Source organism: Typopeltis vanoorti, chromosome 2, assembly GCF_054136105.1.
Source record: "Typopeltis vanoorti isolate ZY-2024b chromosome 2, IOZ_Tvanoo_1.0, whole genome shotgun sequence".
Taxonomy (NCBI): Eukaryota; Metazoa; Arthropoda; class Arachnida; order Uropygi; family Thelyphonidae; genus Typopeltis; species Typopeltis vanoorti.
The window spans coordinates 186,040,380-186,058,911 of record NC_143550.1 but is presented as its reverse complement, the minus strand read 5'-3'; the positions used below and the strand labels follow the sequence as shown (position 1 = coordinate 186,058,911).

The following is an 18,532-nucleotide window of genomic DNA, read 5'->3' as shown; positions in this document are numbered from 1 at the left end:
AAAGACCCTTTTTGTGGAAACGTTTGCTAATGGAATTCTGCTATTATCAGAGGATCTTTCCTCTGCCAATTTCCCGACTGGATCGCAATATCCACTCCCCTCCAGTAGTAGGATTTCGGGAAGGTTTAGGAAAGTTTAAAACGATTGTGAGAAGATCGTGACATTATGAAGTCATACTGCATTCGAAATTCATTGTGATGAGATTGGAAAAGGAAGTCAAGCGCTTGTCTGTTTCGGATCATCACAGAATTTGGTTCAGTTGCAGCTTTATTGCAGAACATCACTGACTGATGTAATTACTGAGATCACTTGGATCTTGGATGGTGTAGTGACTGTAACGGATCACAGAAACAGACGGGTATGTTTCATAAAAGGTTTATTGACAAAAATATTATAAAATCGTAATCTTAAAAACAACTTCACTGAAAAAGCAAAAACCGCTTAGCAGAGGAATACAAAACCGATCAATTAGCTGGTGTAGGCCACCCAGTAAATTAGGTTGACGAGCACGAAACAAGACGGAAACAGGAAGCGGGAAACGATATCCAGACGAGCAGGTATCGGATGTTTTCGGAGGGGCTTCATGAATATATCCACGATCCTGTTGCTTGAGGTGGGAGGATTCTCGGGGACTCCTTTCTCTTCGTCTTCTGTTCGAACGGCAGCCAGAGGTTTCTGGAAAATATAATAAGTGACATTAACGTAGTGTGTTTGTTTTTCTCGCGACATATCTTAAAGAATTCGCAAGTGCATGTTAAGTTTGAGCGACTAATATTTTTGTCAGGTTATGTGATCAAGTACCGCTCCGTATGCGGAATAAAAACGTCTGAATTACGCACCATGGCAAGGGAGCCGTCTTCTCCCTTCAGTCCTCCGTTTTTGTCTCGTTTTGCTGCGTACTCCAGTGACAGGAATCGGACTGTGGTGTACTCTAGTAGCGAGAAAAAAACAAACGTCATAGTGATTCCCATCCACACGTCGGCTGCGGTATTGTACAGCGTCACTGGAGCTGATTCCCTGAAAGCAGTCAGCACGATGACCTGAATCACTAGGGCGGTGAGAGCCAAGGCGAAACGGATGGCTCTGGAGTTTTCATCCAGCCAGAAAGCGACCCACGAGAGCAGTACGGCCATCGTCGTTGGGATGTACACGGTCTTGAAGTAATTTCCCACTTTTCGATCCAGATGGAAGTTCAGGCTCAGGCACGAGTACTCTCCTGAAGAAGAAGAAACGCAATGGGAATGAATGTGGAAGTGGATCATTCGTAAACAAGTCACATCCTGAAAGAGCGCAATCGTTCAGGGAGAGACTTACCTGTGGTTGTCTTGCTGGTGCAGTATTCATTCTGAAAACGACTGACGTCGAACGGAGGGAAGATCAAACTTTTTGACACTTGGATGGGGTTGCTTTCCTTCCAGAAAAACTGCAGATCATCCGTGGTATAGCCATCTGCAAAAACAACAGTTTAGTCAACAAATTCCGAACAAGTGGAATATTTTGCGTTCGAAACCATGCCACAACTTATGGGAATAAATTTTCACAATGGAAACAAAATCTTACTGCACAGATTGTAAAAGACTGCAAACAGCTTCAACAAGAAGCTTCATTTCGTGGATCTGAGACTCTGCTTCTCTTTTCCAAAACTCAAATAAGGCAATCCTGCACACATTCTATTGATCACCATATCTTTGGTGAAAAGTAAGCCAAAATACACTGCATGAAAAGAAGTCAACAGACACCATAGTGTGAGAAATAAACAGTCATGATGCCCATCTTAATCATCTAGGATCTCCTTTCGTTGCAATAACTACAGCAATCTACGGGGAGGGGCATACTTTCCACAAGAGTACAATAGCGATCAATGGGAATTTTGGGGCATTCTTCCTGTAAGCATATAATGAGGTCCTAGTCTCTTGTGGGGCGGACGTCCCTTGACTTCACAGGACGCTCCTGCCACAGATGTTAAAAAGGATTGCGATCAGGGTTCTGTGGAGGACATACAAATGTGGTAACGTTCATGTTCACAAACCACGCAGTTAACGCAGCAATAGCGTTAGTTGCGTTAACATGCCATGCTGAAAGAGACAATGATCATTTCCGTATAAACTCCACAAACTAGGAAGCATTGCATTTTCCAGAATGCTTAGATACCTCTTGGAGTTCAATGTCTGTGGCACCACAAACAGACGCCCAGACTAAACCAGGATAAAACACGACGTACCATTACACCGCCATCTCCGAATTTCAAGCTTGGGGTTACGCACTCTGGTAAGAGACGTTCACCTCTCATCCGCCACACCCACACCCGTCCCTATGCTCGGTAGAGGGTGCGTGATTGCATATTGCGGTCCTATTCAGAAATATAATGTTGTAATTCTCAGTTCTGAATTTTTTTTTCAGAGTCGTATTCCAGTTGATGCACGGAAGGCCGTATTCAACTTGCAGGTCCGGAATTTCGGGTTTAAGATATTATCGTTCGTAGCAACCTAAGGTCAAGTTCAGCGAGTGTATTGCCACTCGCTGAATCCACCCGGTTGAATCCACGCGCTTCCATCTCAGTATGGTGTCACTGATTGTTCACCTTGGATTGCCCAGTTTGTCAACAGTGTACTGACCATATAGGCCTGCAACATGACATTCTATCACAACGCCTCTTTCAAACTCTGTCAGCCATTTAACCTGGACCTAGTTCAACTGGCTTGGAAAAACATATTCCTCTAATTTATATAGGAAGCAGACAAGTGACTCGTTACATAGTATGATGTACCTTTCCAGTGGGGATATCTTTCTAATATAGATGTATTTTTGAAATTAAGAAAGAAAGCGTCTTTTTTCTCACAGTTGCTTCTTTGTAAAGCAGATGCGCCAAAAGACTAACATCGGAGGTTTAGTCTTCTATGTTACGTTCCTATCCAATTCCACCGAATTTCGCTTTGAATATCAGCACTGATGTGAGCTCATGTGTAAGCAAACAATTATTATAAAAGAAATCCAATTATAGAACAATACATCTGAGGGTGGCTACTAGGATCTGTTCGAAATAATGAAGACTGAATGTTGTTTTCCCTAATTTTGCCACCGAAATGGTGCAATTGCAATCGCAACGGAAATGTCTCCAGAAACGTTAGTGGAAATCTAAAGAGGAAATTTGTTAAACTATCCGTTTTTCCAGAGAAGAATCTCATATTTACCTGACATTCAAATGGTTTCCCAAATACATAAAAGCGAAATTTAGGTCTTCTGCAAGATGAGTTTCTTGTATTAGGATCCATATTTTGCTCATGATTTCATTCTATACGGAGAGAAGGAAACGTATGGGTGAGACTAAACATTCAGAAGCCAGTGTATTTTTTTTATCTTTTTAAGAAAGAAAATTGCGGTGATGTTGTGTATGAGATGTATCGTAGTTCACTTTCCAAATTATGGTTAGTTGCTTCTTTCTTCAGGGAAGCAAACCTCATGAATACGCATTGTAAAAAACGTCCCACATTTTGCTAAAATGTAAATGTTAGGTTAGGTCAAGCACAACCAAGTGAGTGTTGCATGGAACCTTCCGTTCCAGCTGCATCCGTTATTGTAGAATAATCGCTGCAACTAAAATTGAGAAAAGTAGAGAAGAGAAAAGTGGCTGCTACTTTGCCAGAAATGCAATCACCTTAACATAGCAAATGGGGATGAAAGGAGACAGAAAAGAAGATCTCCTTCAGCATGTCATCGTTCCTGTTATAATTTTAGTAGATTTCCTGTTATCTTTTCTGGATTACTAACTTCTATATTGCAGGCTTTGCTCTCTCCGAAATATATGTAAAGTCAAAAGTATTTCTGAGATCTCTGAAAAGCAAGAATGTAACGAAGAAAAGACAATGAAGACTGACTGCGATATTAAATTCTGATTCAGATGTCGAGTCAGATGTTTCCAGAAACAACCAATCAGTCTTTGATTATATTTTTCCCCTTCTTTCTTCGGCAACGATAAAAGTAAAAGAAATAGTGAGAATTTAAAGATCGTCATTAATGAGGTCTGAATAATACCAGAACTTTCCTACCCTCTTCTCTTTCTTGTAACCAAATGTTAAAGAAATTAAGTCAAGTTTCAATTTCAATTTGCTCATAAATATTGAAGGGAAAAATATCGATCTCCACCTACTACACAGAAGACATCAAACTGTATCGCAATCCCATTACATGTGCCATTTAACTATAAGTAAATAACAAATGATGGGAGATTTGCAAGTCAGATTATCTATCTATCAGTCGCGACGCGGAAGGGTGCAGACGTGTTCAAGGTCGCTCCTGCCTAAAGTTGTGTATTGTGCGATCGAATGCTTCAATCAACTTCAAGATTTATACCTACATAGTCGTAACCACCTGATCTGTCGCGTTATAAAATCTTCATTGTTCGTTTGCTTATGTATGCCTTCGAGTGCCGGGAAATTGTGATAGCTTACGTTTCCCCATATTCGCCCGAAGCAATGGCCAGTAAAAACCCCAGCATATCACCACCAGCAGCCGATCCACGCCGGAGTTCAGCAGGAATCGGTCCAAGGTCACAGGATTCCGATCAAGGAAAAGACGCCAGCCACAGCTCCAGAGAAAGAAAAGAAAAGAAAAGAAAGAAAAGACATCAGTCTCACCTCCCCCCCCCCGGACAACAACGGACAAAGGTCAGTACTCTCCGTCTCTTATGCCAACATTGTAGCTAATACCTCCGCGCGAATTAATACTACTGTGACAACGACCACCGCGCGTGCAAACATTCAACTAGCCAACCCCGTTTCCCGAGACAACGGAATTGTAATTTTTGCAATTGAAAATACCCCACTAGAAAAGTATCTAGACGCAGTAGTTCAACATGTTCCGCTAAAAATATAACTCACATTTCAAGAGTTGCCGGAATACAAATGTAAAAATGTACTTTAACAACGCATCTTGGTCTGAGACATTAATTGAAAAGGGAATAGATATCGGAGCATGTCACGTGAATGTCTCACCAATCGCGCTTGCTCCCACAAAAGTAGCAGTGTCAAATGTCCCACCAGAAATAAGCCATCAAATACTTCCCGGATTACTATCAAAATATGGCTCAGTGACAGGTAAAATCCGAACGCTACGCGCCTCTACAACTAGGCCTGAATTCGCTCACATCAAGAACTTTAGAAGACAGGCTCTAATGCACTTTGGCGACAATGCAATCGGCTCCATACCCAAAATAATCAACAGAAAGAAACGGAGTACCCTACACCTTTTATATTACTGTTGCTGCTCGGTGCTTTTACTGCCACGAAGAAGGACATGTAAAGAAGTTATGCCCGTATATACCCAGAAATGAGAACCCGGTTAACAATACTACCAACCCTAGCGGATCAGAGAATCAAAAGCAGCAAGCAGCCAACCTCAGAAAACATAGCATCCCTGACAAACAACAAATATCTCATGGAAACAACTTTCAGGTCGAGTACCCAGGGGACAAAATCAAGTGGCAGCACTAGCGAAACCCAACTTTCGGAAGAACCTCCACCGACATTGATTAAAAACAATCCTATAAAAAAGGAAAAAGAACACAGACAACTAACTAACTCTGATAAAGATAAAAATAACGAAGAGGAGCAAGAAACAAAAACGGAAAAACAGCCAAAGACAAACCAGCATAGCTGCAGCATGGAACCTTTGCCTCCAAGCATTCTGGAACCCTTCCAACAGCCTGTAGAGGGGGGATGAAGAGATAGAGCTTCTTGAGTCCTCAGATGATGAAGAGAAAACTGGAAATGCAGGTCTTCCTCACACTGCAGGTCCACTTACAAATGAGCAGCTTCAGAGCTTTCTTAAAAAAGTTCGAGGCTCTTCACAAAAACTGTTGACAGCCTATGACTACACCGCTGACATCAGTGCCTTATCACTCAGCTGGAAGAATTAAGAACTATTCTGACAGGAAAAAGAGGGAGGAAAACCACCAATCTCAGGAAAAGGATATACTACGGATAAGGATATACTTTTAAGGATATAAAAGGATATATAAACGGGCTTGAATCCCAGCGGCAGCGTAACTATCAGTAAAGGAAGTGAGGATTACCGCACCAAAATAAAACTCAACTATAAAATAATGAACACCTCAGTAAATCTTCTCTCACTAAAGGCTAGAGGATGTGCTACACCATTGCGAAACAGGCTTGTCCTGCAGCACATCCTTGCCCACCAGCCAGAAATAGTTATGCTGCAGGAAACTAACTTCCATTGCAACAGCAAAGCTTCATATCAACACTGGAAGAACTGGCCTTATAACCATGCACCATTGTCCTACCATACAACTTCATGGATCGGGAGTCAGCATTGGAATTCACCAAAACAGCGCTCTAAAAGTAGAAATTATCGATACCTTTCCTGGGTGTGCAATATATGCACTCATTACAACTCAGATAGGAAAGAATATATATATATATCATTAACATATACATCCCACAAAATGAACAGCTTGCAGTGCAGATACTAGAGTTTGTGCGAAACCACCTCAGAGAGGTCAATGACCACATCATACTAGCAGGAGATTTCAACTGCACTCTGGATCCTGCAATGGACAGACAGCAATGCCAAGAACATCGACACTCACTAGCTCAGCTTCTCCAGGATGTAAAAATGACTACGAGTTAACTGACACCTTCAGACACTTGCACCCACATGAGAAAGTGTTCTCCTGGAGAGCCCAAGGTGGTCCTACCAGTGTCCTATACCAGGCACGGCTCGACAGATACTACACATCGATGCACATAATACCCTACTTCAGGAGAGTCAATTACCATCCATCTCATGAATCAGACCATGATTCCATCCTTCTTATCATTTGCATTCCTGGACACACCAGACACAAAGGAGGAGCATACTGGATATTTAATAACAGCCTACTACAGGATATAGAATATCTCAGAACTTCCAAAATCTATATCGAAACTCTCATCAGAGATATACCTACAGTACTTCTCAATCAATTTCCGAGTGGTGGTCACTCTTTAAATCCAAAGTTAGGGTATTTACCAAAAAATATAGTCACCAAAGAAATTTGAATAAGCATTCAGTCCTTACAAATCTACAACAACAACAACAGCAATTGCATCATTCAGAATTTGAGGAATACCAGTCCCTAGAATTCACCATACGCTCACACCTAGAGCACGCTGCAAGAGGAGCACTAATAAGAGCACGACGCAAACACATTAATTTTGCAGATGCTCCCACAAATTCTTTCTTCTCACTAGAAAAACGCCAACAAAAGTGCACCACTATATCTGCTATTAAAACATATAGTGGAAACATCATAGAAAATCATGACGAAATCCTCTTATATACCTTGCAGTACTACAAAAATTTTTACCAAGCCAACTCAACATCTATGGAGGCCACGAAAATAATTCTCTCCGATGTGAAAAGACTCTCACCACCAACAAGGTGTAACACAGAACTTCTCATTACGTTACACGATCTAACAACTGCCTGCACCTCCTTACCTAAAGATAAATCTCCTGGCATAGACGGGCTCATCACTGAATTTTACCAGTCCTTCTGGGAACACCTTGGACCTATCCTCTACAGAGTATTTGTCGACGCGAATACCAATGGCTTCCCACTCAATATGACAACATCAGTTATTAAACTCATTCCAAAGAAAGGAGACGCGACGAAATTAGGAAACTGGAGACCCATCTCTATCACAAACACTGTAAAATTATATCAGAAGCCATTGCCAACAAACTTAAACCCACTCTGAGCGAAATAATAAATAGGCATCAGAGCTATTCCATCCCTGGAAGATCTATTCACGAAAACTTACACCTCATAAGGGATCTCATAAGCATAGCGAACAACAATAGTGAAACAATGTGTCTTGTAACACTAGACCAAGAAAAAGCTTTCGACCGCATTGAACACCTATACCTCTTCAGTTGCTTGAAAGCATTTGGCTTTGGGTCAAGCATCATTCATTCTATTAAGATGTTCTATGCCAAGGCACAGTTTTGCATGAAAATAAGCCACAGGCTCACCATAACTGCACGATATAGCAGAGGTATTAAACAAGGCTGTCCACTCTCCGGTCCTCTTTACACAATTGCCATTGAACCCTTTTTGTGTAGACACAGCATGCTACTTAGGGCATCCCGACCTAAACTTCCCTACCAAACCATAACCCTGGGAGCATATGCTGATGATGTTGCAATTACAGCCCGCAAAGAAGAGGACTTCCGTAACATAGAAATGGCATACCAACAATATCAGGCACCTTCAGGAGCCAAACTAAACACACATAAAACCACAGGAATGTGCTGTGGCAAATGGACAAACCGAACGGATTCCCCAATGTCTGGTACCTGGTCCGCAGAGGAAAACAAATTCCTAGGAAATACGCCCTCTTATGTGGATAAGAATTGGGAAACACTAAACAAACGTTTCAAGCAAGTACTAGGAAAGTGGGCAGCAATACGAGCCTCTACCTCCACAAGAGGGAGGACAATAATCGTTAACGAAATAGCCACCAGTGTCCTTTGGCCTACACTAAAGATTCTCACGACACCAGTGCAATTCATCAAGCAAATAAAGTCAATCATCTATCGATTCATATGGAACAAAACAAACTGGCTTTCCTACTCGAAGCTATGTACTTCTCTCAAAGATGGAGGACAAAATTTGACCTCCATTGACAACAGGATAACAACGTTCCGCGCTCGATTTCTCCTTAATACCCTACAGCAGGAAATATTACACAAATGCACCACTGAACATATTTTCACTTCTGCCACTAGAGGTCTCTCTCTCTCCACAACCTTAAGAATGACAACAGCTCAAGTGCTAGTAAATTTAACAAACTTCTATAAAGATGCCCTTCGACGATTGAAAAAGCAGCTAAACCTCCAGCACACAGTGAAGACAGCATCCCTACCTGAAAGACTCATGGAACCCATCTTCCACAACACGATGGTAAGAAGCCCGATCACTCAGAGAGAGATTTTCTTTCCTCCATGGAGCTGGCGAAGCGTGAGGATCTTGGGTGAAATTCTTTCTCCAAGCCTCACCTGGCGCTTTCCAAAATCGCTCGAAAACCTGGAATATGGGAATCAGTCTCAGCAGATACACACTGTAAAGGCCGCTTTTCAAGCCGCTATGCCTGATAACATAACAGAAAAGGGGCTTAGCTCTCCCAACTCAGAAGATCCGGCGCCTACCATTCTGATAAAAACCAATAACTCATGGGAGAAACTTACACCCAGCAACACCAACAAAATCTACAGCACTCTAACACAACAGTGGAACCAGAACACTTTACTGGAAAACCCTGCATCATCTGATCAAACACTATTTCAATGCGACCTACCATGTCGCACAAGTCATCAAACCTGAGGCAGATGTTCAGTGGAGAATATGACACAATGTATTACCCACTCCTACTATATTACAAAAATTTAACTCAAACGTCTCAGATAACTGCCTGTTCTGCTACCAATTAGGAACAGTCCCGAATAACTACTTGTAATGCCCAGTCAACACTAAATTAATCAGTTTGTCTCAGGAAATGGCAGCTCTCACCTGTGGTAGTCTTCATTCAGAAGAGGAGTATTTCAATCTCGTCCATGCGGAGTCAACCATTCATTCTGCAATTACCTCTTCATCGCCGCGAAAGCGGTAATATAGAACTTCTACCTCAGACATACAAGACCAGACAGCACAGCAACTTCACAAAGAGAGGCAACTGACCAACTCATTGCAGCCTTCAAACAAAAGGTGAGAAGTCAGATCCTACACGAGCATCACCACCATAGGCAAAACAACACCTTAGATCTTTTCCACCAAGACTGAAATCCACGGAATCAACTCTTGGCGGAGCAGGGCGACTGCATCATAATCCACTTTCCAACATAGAAGTGACATCATCCCCCCCCCAAAGAAAGGGGAAAGAAGGTTTGTTGTGCTTAACAGTGCGAAAATTAATCAGCTGCCACTCTCATCTGAATAGATAATATTGTGCTATAGTAACTCTTATGCTCTTCCACATTTATGTTCTTATACAGTATCGTGTCAAAATAACTCTTAATGGCTTTAATCTTAAAAAAAAAAATGTAATTCGCCTTATAAGTGACTTCGATGTAACATACTCCAACAAGAGTATGAGCGTGTAACCTCTCTGCCTGACAGCAGAGAACCTAAAGCCGGTTAATCCTGTATATAAGATTGTTATGTTCACAATAAAAAAAAATCTATTTAACAATACTAACGACAAGATACTCTGAAAAAACTCTGCACGCGACACTCAATAAGAGAGGTCAAGGCCTGATTTCCCTTGATAACCAGATTACATCCTTCAGGATAATCTTTCTCCTAAAAACACTCCAGTGCAATCATACTTACCTAACCACCTTCTATTACAAAATAAAATCATCCACCAGAGGACTTACACTCCCCACAATCCTCCGAATGGCCAGTTCTGCACCATCTCCTCCTAAACTGCCTTATTTTTACAGAGATGCTCTACAGCGGTGGAAAAATACAGAACTTCATCACACACTGACAGGATCAGCAGAGTCAGCTGTACTAACAGAACCACTGGTTTCGAACATACATAACAAGCCTCACCACTGTCCACCCCTTGCTTTTCCCTACATGGAACTGGGAAGGAATAAGAATCATAGGGAACCTCCTGACCCAGGCCCTAAAGGGGAAAACACTCACACGCCTACCATTGAAAAATCAAAAAATTGAAACCAATATCAACAGATGCAAGCTGCTATTACAAAAGCCTTCCTAGATATCGCTACACCGCAGGGAATACGTATTCCTTCTAGAAACTGTGGGGAGCCCACCTTTCATCTTGCATCATCCGAAGCCTCACTTCCAATTCTTCCTTACAACCAAGAAAATATACCACTTCTCCATGGAGGCATTTCGTCAGTGTCTCCAACTTCGCCATTCGTATATGCATTCTTAACCCTCTCATCTATAAAGATGAGAGGGTTAAGGATGAATAAAGCATATAGTTAAGCTATAGTAACTCTTATGCTCTTCCACATTTATGTTCTTATACAGTATCATGTCAAAATAACTCTTATTGGCTTTAATCTTAAAAAAATATGTGATTCGCCTTATAAGTGACTTCGATTAAATTAAGGATGAATTAAGCATCTTTAACTCTCTCATCTATAACGATGAGAGGGTTAAAGATGCCACCCAGTTTTCAGTGGGATCTTCCATATAAATCGAGGTGTGCCAAACCAGATTCCGACATACAGTGGAGACTAGGGCATAACATCTTGCCAACTCCTAGTAAGCTCTACAAATTTCAACTTTGAGAAACGGATCTGTGTCTATTCTGCGAAGTTTCAGGTACCTTGGCACACATATATGTAACCTGTCCAGCAAACAAAGCGATGATCACCTATGCCCTGAATACTGCCTCTAGCACCTGCAAACGCCTGCACACACAGACGAGAAGAGTACTGAAATTTAGTCCATACAGAAGAGAACGGACACAGAATATGGAATTTCCTCTTTCTCTGCGCCAAGGCAGTCATTTCCAGTTTCTACCTTAAGCACACAAGAAATAACCAGCACCCACCCATCCATCACTGAATCGGAACAAACCCTCATGTGTAGCCTACGTCGGAAACTACAAAGCAGGCTTTCACTGGAATTTGATTTTTACAAAGCAACCAAACTGTACAGAAATTCATAGAGGAGTGGAATCCAACTGGTACCCTGTTTTGGATTGCCGACGACAATACACTTCAGCTGAAAAATAACTAAACGTGATAATGAACTGTAATATTGACTCTTACTAAAATGACAAATCCTGTCTACCACTAATGTATTATTTTCCCCTCATTTCTACTGTATATCTAAAAAGAAAATCCTTTTTTTCCCTGTGTAATATATATTCTTATAATTTGTACATAGTCCATTTTGTTGCCTATCTCCCAAAGTATATTTTATCAAGTTAAATAATATCCATCTATCTCTATCTCGTTCCATTCTTAAATGCGCTCCTTTGACGGCCTGAATTTGAGTAACAAAATATATCAATTTTCCATTATTTTAGAAAACGTTGACCAGTTGACAGGTTGGACAGACATTTTCCTTTTATATAATGTATTAATAAGCAGTTTGCATGCTGCGGAATACCTATTAGTAGAATAGCCCAAACAGGATCAGTATTAATCTATAAGCAGTCTTCTCAATATTTTATCAGTTAAATGCTCAAGATACTCTTCGTATATTGTTAAGACCTTAGAAGAACGTACAGCATTATGTAACTGTTTAGATTGCACTTAAGGTTAAGTCTGTGGAAGGGAATTTGTAATGCCACCGATCTGAACGCTCTTCGAATAACCACTAGAGAACGACGTGAATGAAAGAATTTTTTTATGTGGTTACCACCCACCGAAAGGTTCTTACTAAACCTGTGGCACACTTGTACCGTGGGTGAACAAAGGTTTTATTCTTCTCCATTTTTGTCAATTTTATGAATGTTTTTTATTTTGTTTTTAACAATTGAAAGCCACTTAATATAAGTTTACTCATAAAATTACCAAATGATGCCTACTTTTGATGCCTAATTGATGCCTAATTTTGGAACGCATGGTTTCTTTTCGAATTCGAACTGGAGATGTAATTTTTATTAAAGGTATTAAAATAATATTTTTTGAAACAATCAAAGGTCAAAGTGCTTTCTTACACTTTCTGGAAAAGCAGAAAGGGAATATTTCATTCTGCAGCCATTTATTCAATACATCATCGGATCCTGTTAGATAAATGTCTGTCTGTTCTGTCTTTGCAAAGAGCAGATTTGTCAAACATTTCATAATCTTATTGAGTACAATTAGTCAGAGGTGTCGCACACAGTCATTTGCACAACCGTCTTTCAGATAAAAATTGACTCAACTGAGACAAATGGATTAAATGGAATGAAGTAAACGAACAAAGAAGTGGCGGCTCTATTGTTGGTGTTTTCACACAATTTTTGAACAGAAAGATTACGGAATGCCTAACACAAAACATAACACCATATGCAACCAGCATGTTAAGGGACATTTTGTCTGTCCCTGTGGACAATCGTTATTCCGGAGATATCGCTGAACAGATTTTATGATCCCTTTCGTATATGAAATCCTTATAAAGATCGTCAAGCAATAACAATTCTTGTTGCAGGGCCTCAAAGGGAAAAATGTACCGAAATTATTAAAATAATAAAATTGGACGTACAGTTGGCTCATAAAATGTTTCAGTTTTGATTTTTATGGACGTTTCCAAAAATTCTCTTCGGAACTACATTAGCTGGATAAATATAAAGAAATCTGATATGTCGGATGTGCCGTAAAAATTCTGTCGAAAATCATTTCGATTTCGGTTTCAGTAGGACCATATTTTGACAACATCAGGCAAAGAAACACCATATTATAATATCCAGAAATAGGTCGGAGTTTAATTCCATATATGCTGTGACTCTTGACACATGATCGTGGGATTTTTACCAAGCGCAATCATCTAAGATTCCTATCCCATTCAAATACCGTCTCCTATCCAGGAGGTTAACTGCCATGATGAGACTCACGGTTACCTACTGAGTAACGACACGTGGTGAGGACCTATCTCTTCCACATATTGTCATAAGGATTAGCAGCTGTAAATCCGTGTGCGTTCACGGCGCGGTTTGCCTGTTCTGAGGATGAAAAACTCGAGTTTCCAGGTGAAAATACTCTCTACCTCCGTATGAGACTATGTAACTGACCTTTAGTCGAAAGAGACCAGATAAACGTTCCTCACCTCATAGACGGGAATTGAACCCAGCTCTTTCCGACCAAACGTCTTCTATATCCTACGGAGGCTCTTCATCTGAGATTAGTGAATGATATAACTTTGTTATAAGAAGATTCTGAGCAATCTAATGTTATACTTCCTTCTATAATAATAATCAATTATGAAATGACGTTAACATGCTTCAAGTGACCGGACATGCTCGTTATTGCACGAGGGAAGTGGTTTAAGAAAATAGTAGCAAAACAATTTGATATGACGATGAATAATGATACGCGGTTCACTTTTTTTTTTGCTCTAATTGGCCCATTTTAATTGCAAAAATGAAGGAAAACTTCATCTGTACAGTAGACAAATGCTGAAAAGGACTCTGGATTCAGTGGTCGTGATAATTAACGATGTTATCACATTCAATAATGTGATTTCGTTTCCTTAAGACGTCGCTCAGAAACTGTACACCTTACTCACTCAATGATTCCCTCATCGCTTCACCATGAAATGCTTCGTTCAGAGTGATGGTCGAAGGAAGTCAAGGCGGGTGTGTGTGTTATGTATATCAACTGAGCATGTTCTTCTAGCCTGCTTGCTTGTTCTGCGGGATGAGACACGCGAATTTCGGAGAGGAAGAACGCTTCCACGTGAGACTAGATAACTGACTTTGCTTGGAAAACTACGATAAAGGCTCTTCGCATCCTGGATCGGATTGGAACTCATTCCAGCTACCGATGACTAAGCTATGGAGACACCCATTATGTGCATTTCTGTCAGTTGAAAGCGTTCACTTTGCTTGCCTTCCTTGAACAATAACTTCTGTACGAGGCGAATCAACTCACCCTCGGCTGCAAAGGCGTTTGTAAATATTCTTAACCTCATGTGAATATTCGAACGCAAGTCTTCTCGATCCACTAAATGTTGAATTCTCCTTCAGAGTGCACTACGGAAGAAGAGATTTTTTTCAAACCAAAAAATAAAAATAAAATAAAATTAAATAAACTTATTAAATTCTTTCGCTACCATTCTACGAGATTTTAGCTAAATTCAGAAAATTAAAGAGAGAGAGAGAGAGAGAGAGAGAGGCGCGTGAAATATGAAGGTAGCACTTACAGCTGGCCATTATGATGCCGCATTTCTGGGAGTCCAGCGGATATTTGTGAAGATCGAGATTGCAAGATAGTTTCAGAGAAATCCTGCAATTAAATAAAGAGAAATACTTAAGATTTGAAAGACTCTTCGATTTAAAATTAGTTTCAACGTATGAAAATGGTTGCTTGCAAAGAATTAATTTTATAAATGCTGATATCAATAATATTGTGTGGGGGGGGATAAAGCGCGCACGCACATACACACATATAAAATTCCAAGTCACGAGTTACTACACTATCGTATCAAACGAAGGGGAGATCATTCACTACTTTTTAAACCATCAGAAGAGATAATTTCAAAAGTGAAATCGAGTCAGTATCGGGATGAAGGAATTGTTATCTATTCGGACTTTCTTCAGTAAGGGACAATAATTAACGAAATGAGATGAAAGCAGGAGGGCCAGCCTTCAACAGTTTGGTATCCAGTCTGATATCAAATTGATATCATATGAGGAAGTCGACATCACAGTTCGGAGATGTGCTGTGCATCGAGAGAAGCGGAACTCACAGTTCTGGTCACCAGCACTGTGAGGCATCCATGTGGGGAACAAGTTACGACTGCTTGTAATTGTCTAATATTTTTAAGAGAATTGAAGTGATGGAGATTGAACAAATCCTTGACAGCTAATTATTATTATCTTTCATTTGGATGTTTTTGTGTGTACAGCAAAACCGTGTGGACGGTTTATTGGTCTAAGGTACATTGCTTGGAAAGAAGTCGCGGACGCCATATGTTGAGTAACAAACAATGGCGTCCCCTTGAATAAGATGTAGTACCTCGTTTCTCCAGGATAACTGCAGCAATCCTACGGGGCATACTTCCCACAAGCTTACATGGCAATTTTGGACCGTTATTCTCCTGTAGGCATGTAAGGAGACAATGGACTGTTGTGAAGCGAACATTTCTTGACCTCACCAGTCGTTACAGTTCAACCCACAGATGTTCAGATGATGGCTGTGGAGGCCTATTAAGTATGTGTACATTCATGTTCATAAACCACGCAGCACTCTGAATAAAAGGATGCATTGTATTGATGAAAGAGAGAGTTGTCAGTTCTGTAGAAACGCCACACAACAGGAAGCATTGTATTGTCCAGAATGCTTACAAACCTCTTGGAGTTCAATGTTTATGGCCCCACAAACAGCGGTCTGAGGCCAAAACAGGAAAGAAACAGGACCGTACCATCTCACCGCCACCTTCGAATTCCATACTTGGGAGTACGCACTAAGAGACGTTCCCTCTGCTCGGTAGAGAGTGTAGTCTCTCCATAACACAACTTTCTAAGCTTTACGTCCCACTGTACACGCTCTTTGCACCAATGAAAGCAATGCTGTATGTTAGTTCACGCAGTGTGTGGCTTACAGATTTTGGTTTCTACCATGGAAACCCATCTTGTAGGCCTCGGCTCCGAGTATGTTTGTGCAGATTCATGTTCCAGGCGATGCGCGGGACTCGGCATTCGAGGTGTCCATAGACGAATGGTGGTTTTCACATATTATCTTTCATAGCACTCTACGGTCACTTTCGGTAAGTGTAGTGGGTCGTTCACTGCAGGTAGTACTTGCAGTGGACTCCCAGCGATTCCATCTCGGTGTGGTGAAACTAATTGTTGACGTGGAATGGCCCAATTTGTCAACAATTTACCGAACAGAATAGGCCTGCATCCTATCACAGCGCCCCTTTCAAACTCCTTCAGTTCCCTTCACGGACCTATTTCACAGGGACACAGTTGCACCGTCTTGGGAGCATCATGTTCCTTCAGTTTATACCGGCTACAAACCTGTGACATGCTAATTCGCATGAAAAGTTTTGCTGTCCTAAGAAAACGATCATTTATTTCTTAATCATGTTCATTTCAGGAGAAAAACAATTTTTAGTTTACGTTAACGTTAAACGGAAGTAAAAAAGAATATATAAAAATAAAAAAGTGGTGTTACAACTACACGAAAACGTAACTTTTATTTTGTTCACCTGCCTGTGTGTTCTGTGTTCTTTTTGGTGGGAAAAAGTAAATTATCAAAGTACAGAACCACTAGAGTAAGCAATACTTTATAAAGTTATTTTTGTTCACAAAATATTATTCACCATTTCACCGATTTGATGGGAACACCGGCAGAGAACTGTTAAAATGCAGGACAAGAGAGGGATGATTTTGGTTATTATCATTAAAAAAAATACTTGATTAAATACAGTATTATAATAGAAATAGCAAATATAATTTCGAAGAAAAGAAGCTGTATTACTGTCTCGTTACTGCTATATTACTCCAAATAAAAATATCGGGCATCTTGATAAAGACCATACTGGTTGCAGAGAACAATGTAAGTGCATTGCCAAGGAAATGCCAGTGAAAAACACACACACACACACACACACAGTCATAATTTACGATCCTCAAACAACTTATTAGATCTTTAATCTAATAAGTTGTTTGATAACAACTTATTATCTTTAATCGATTCTATATTATGATTTAAGATAGCGTGAATTTAAACCTAGAATTACTCATTACAGGAATTCAGCTTCTTTAACACATCCTCAGAAATATTATTAAAAATGGGGTAATTAATAAAATTAACAAAGGCAGAAAAAATATTCACCTTGCACTGTACAGCACTATTCCGTCTGGGAAAATCCTGACAAGAATATTGCGTGAGAGGACGTCGTTGACGAATCCTGAAAGCACATTTGAGAAAAACATATCAGGGGTCCAAATTTGATCCACTTCGGGCAGCGACAGGTACCGCACTATTCCGCCTTTGTCGTCGAATTTTAAGCGAGGATCTTTCCATTCCTGTCGCAGAGTAATCTGAGCGGTGTACTCCTACAGAAGACAAAAACACAGATGCAGTCTCAGAACAAGTGGATAAAACAGCGACTGTATTTTATTAATGAGCTGAGGTTGTGGAAGCTATTTCTTTGTCTTCAGAAGAAATGACAACCGTAGAGGCAAAGTCCATCCCTGCATTTGCAGACTGTTCACTTTTCGTGCCAAAGAAGACATCTTTAAATTGTTCTCCAGAGAAAAGGGGGGGAAAAACAGGACACGATTTTTCATACCTCGGGCGCTGTGAAGATGGAATGTTTGTAAACGTCCACTTTGGACGAGTTTGTATGTCTGGCAAATGCATCCCTGAAATTACTGAAAGCATTATCTCTTTGAAATAAAAGAATGGGAATTATGTTGAATTTTTTCTTGACAATTATTCATAAGACTATTACACTTTTTTTATAATCTTTGTCAAGTAGCTTTATTTTATCCTCCTACATGTTTTGCCAATCTTTTTCTATTGGCATCCTCAGGGAATACAAACTAGTAAGCTAAAATGAAGGTTACAGACTAGGTTAAAACTGATGGTTCTAATTCATACAAAAAATTGGTATTGTGCGTGACAATGTGCGTGTCTCGTTAACGTGATTTATTCGTTATGGCTCATGATGTAATTGTTATGAAAGTTCATTTCTTTGATGTTTAATGATCTGATAAAGGTTTTCCAAATTTCTGGTAAAATTAGACCTTGATTCTTGTTTAGGTTTTCAGTTTTACGGGCGACTGTAGCTGCTTCTTTAAAGGTTCTTGAATGGTAGTTATCTTCTATGTATG

At 40.3% G+C, this 18,532-nt stretch overlaps 1 protein-coding gene across 1 annotated transcript in view; it reads right to left on the bottom strand.

The window, feature by feature from the left end:
* Nucleotides 1-361: 361 nt before the first annotated feature.
* LOC150109737 (glutamate-gated chloride channel-like) overlaps nt 362-18,532 on the bottom strand; it is a 32,873-nt gene continuing 14,702 nt past the window's right edge. Inside the window, exons 5-9 of the mRNA XM_090409933.1 lie at nt 17,529-17,752; nt 14,890-14,972; nt 1,315-1,449; nt 840-1,216; nt 362-675 (exon numbers count right to left, since the gene is read on the bottom strand). Of these exons, the coding sequence (XP_090266059.1) occupies nt 469-675; nt 840-1,216; nt 1,315-1,449; nt 14,890-14,972; nt 17,529-17,752 (1,026 nt within the window). The 3' untranslated portion in view covers nt 362-468. The remainder of the gene's footprint in view (nt 676-839; nt 1,217-1,314; nt 1,450-14,889; nt 14,973-17,528; nt 17,753-18,532) is intronic.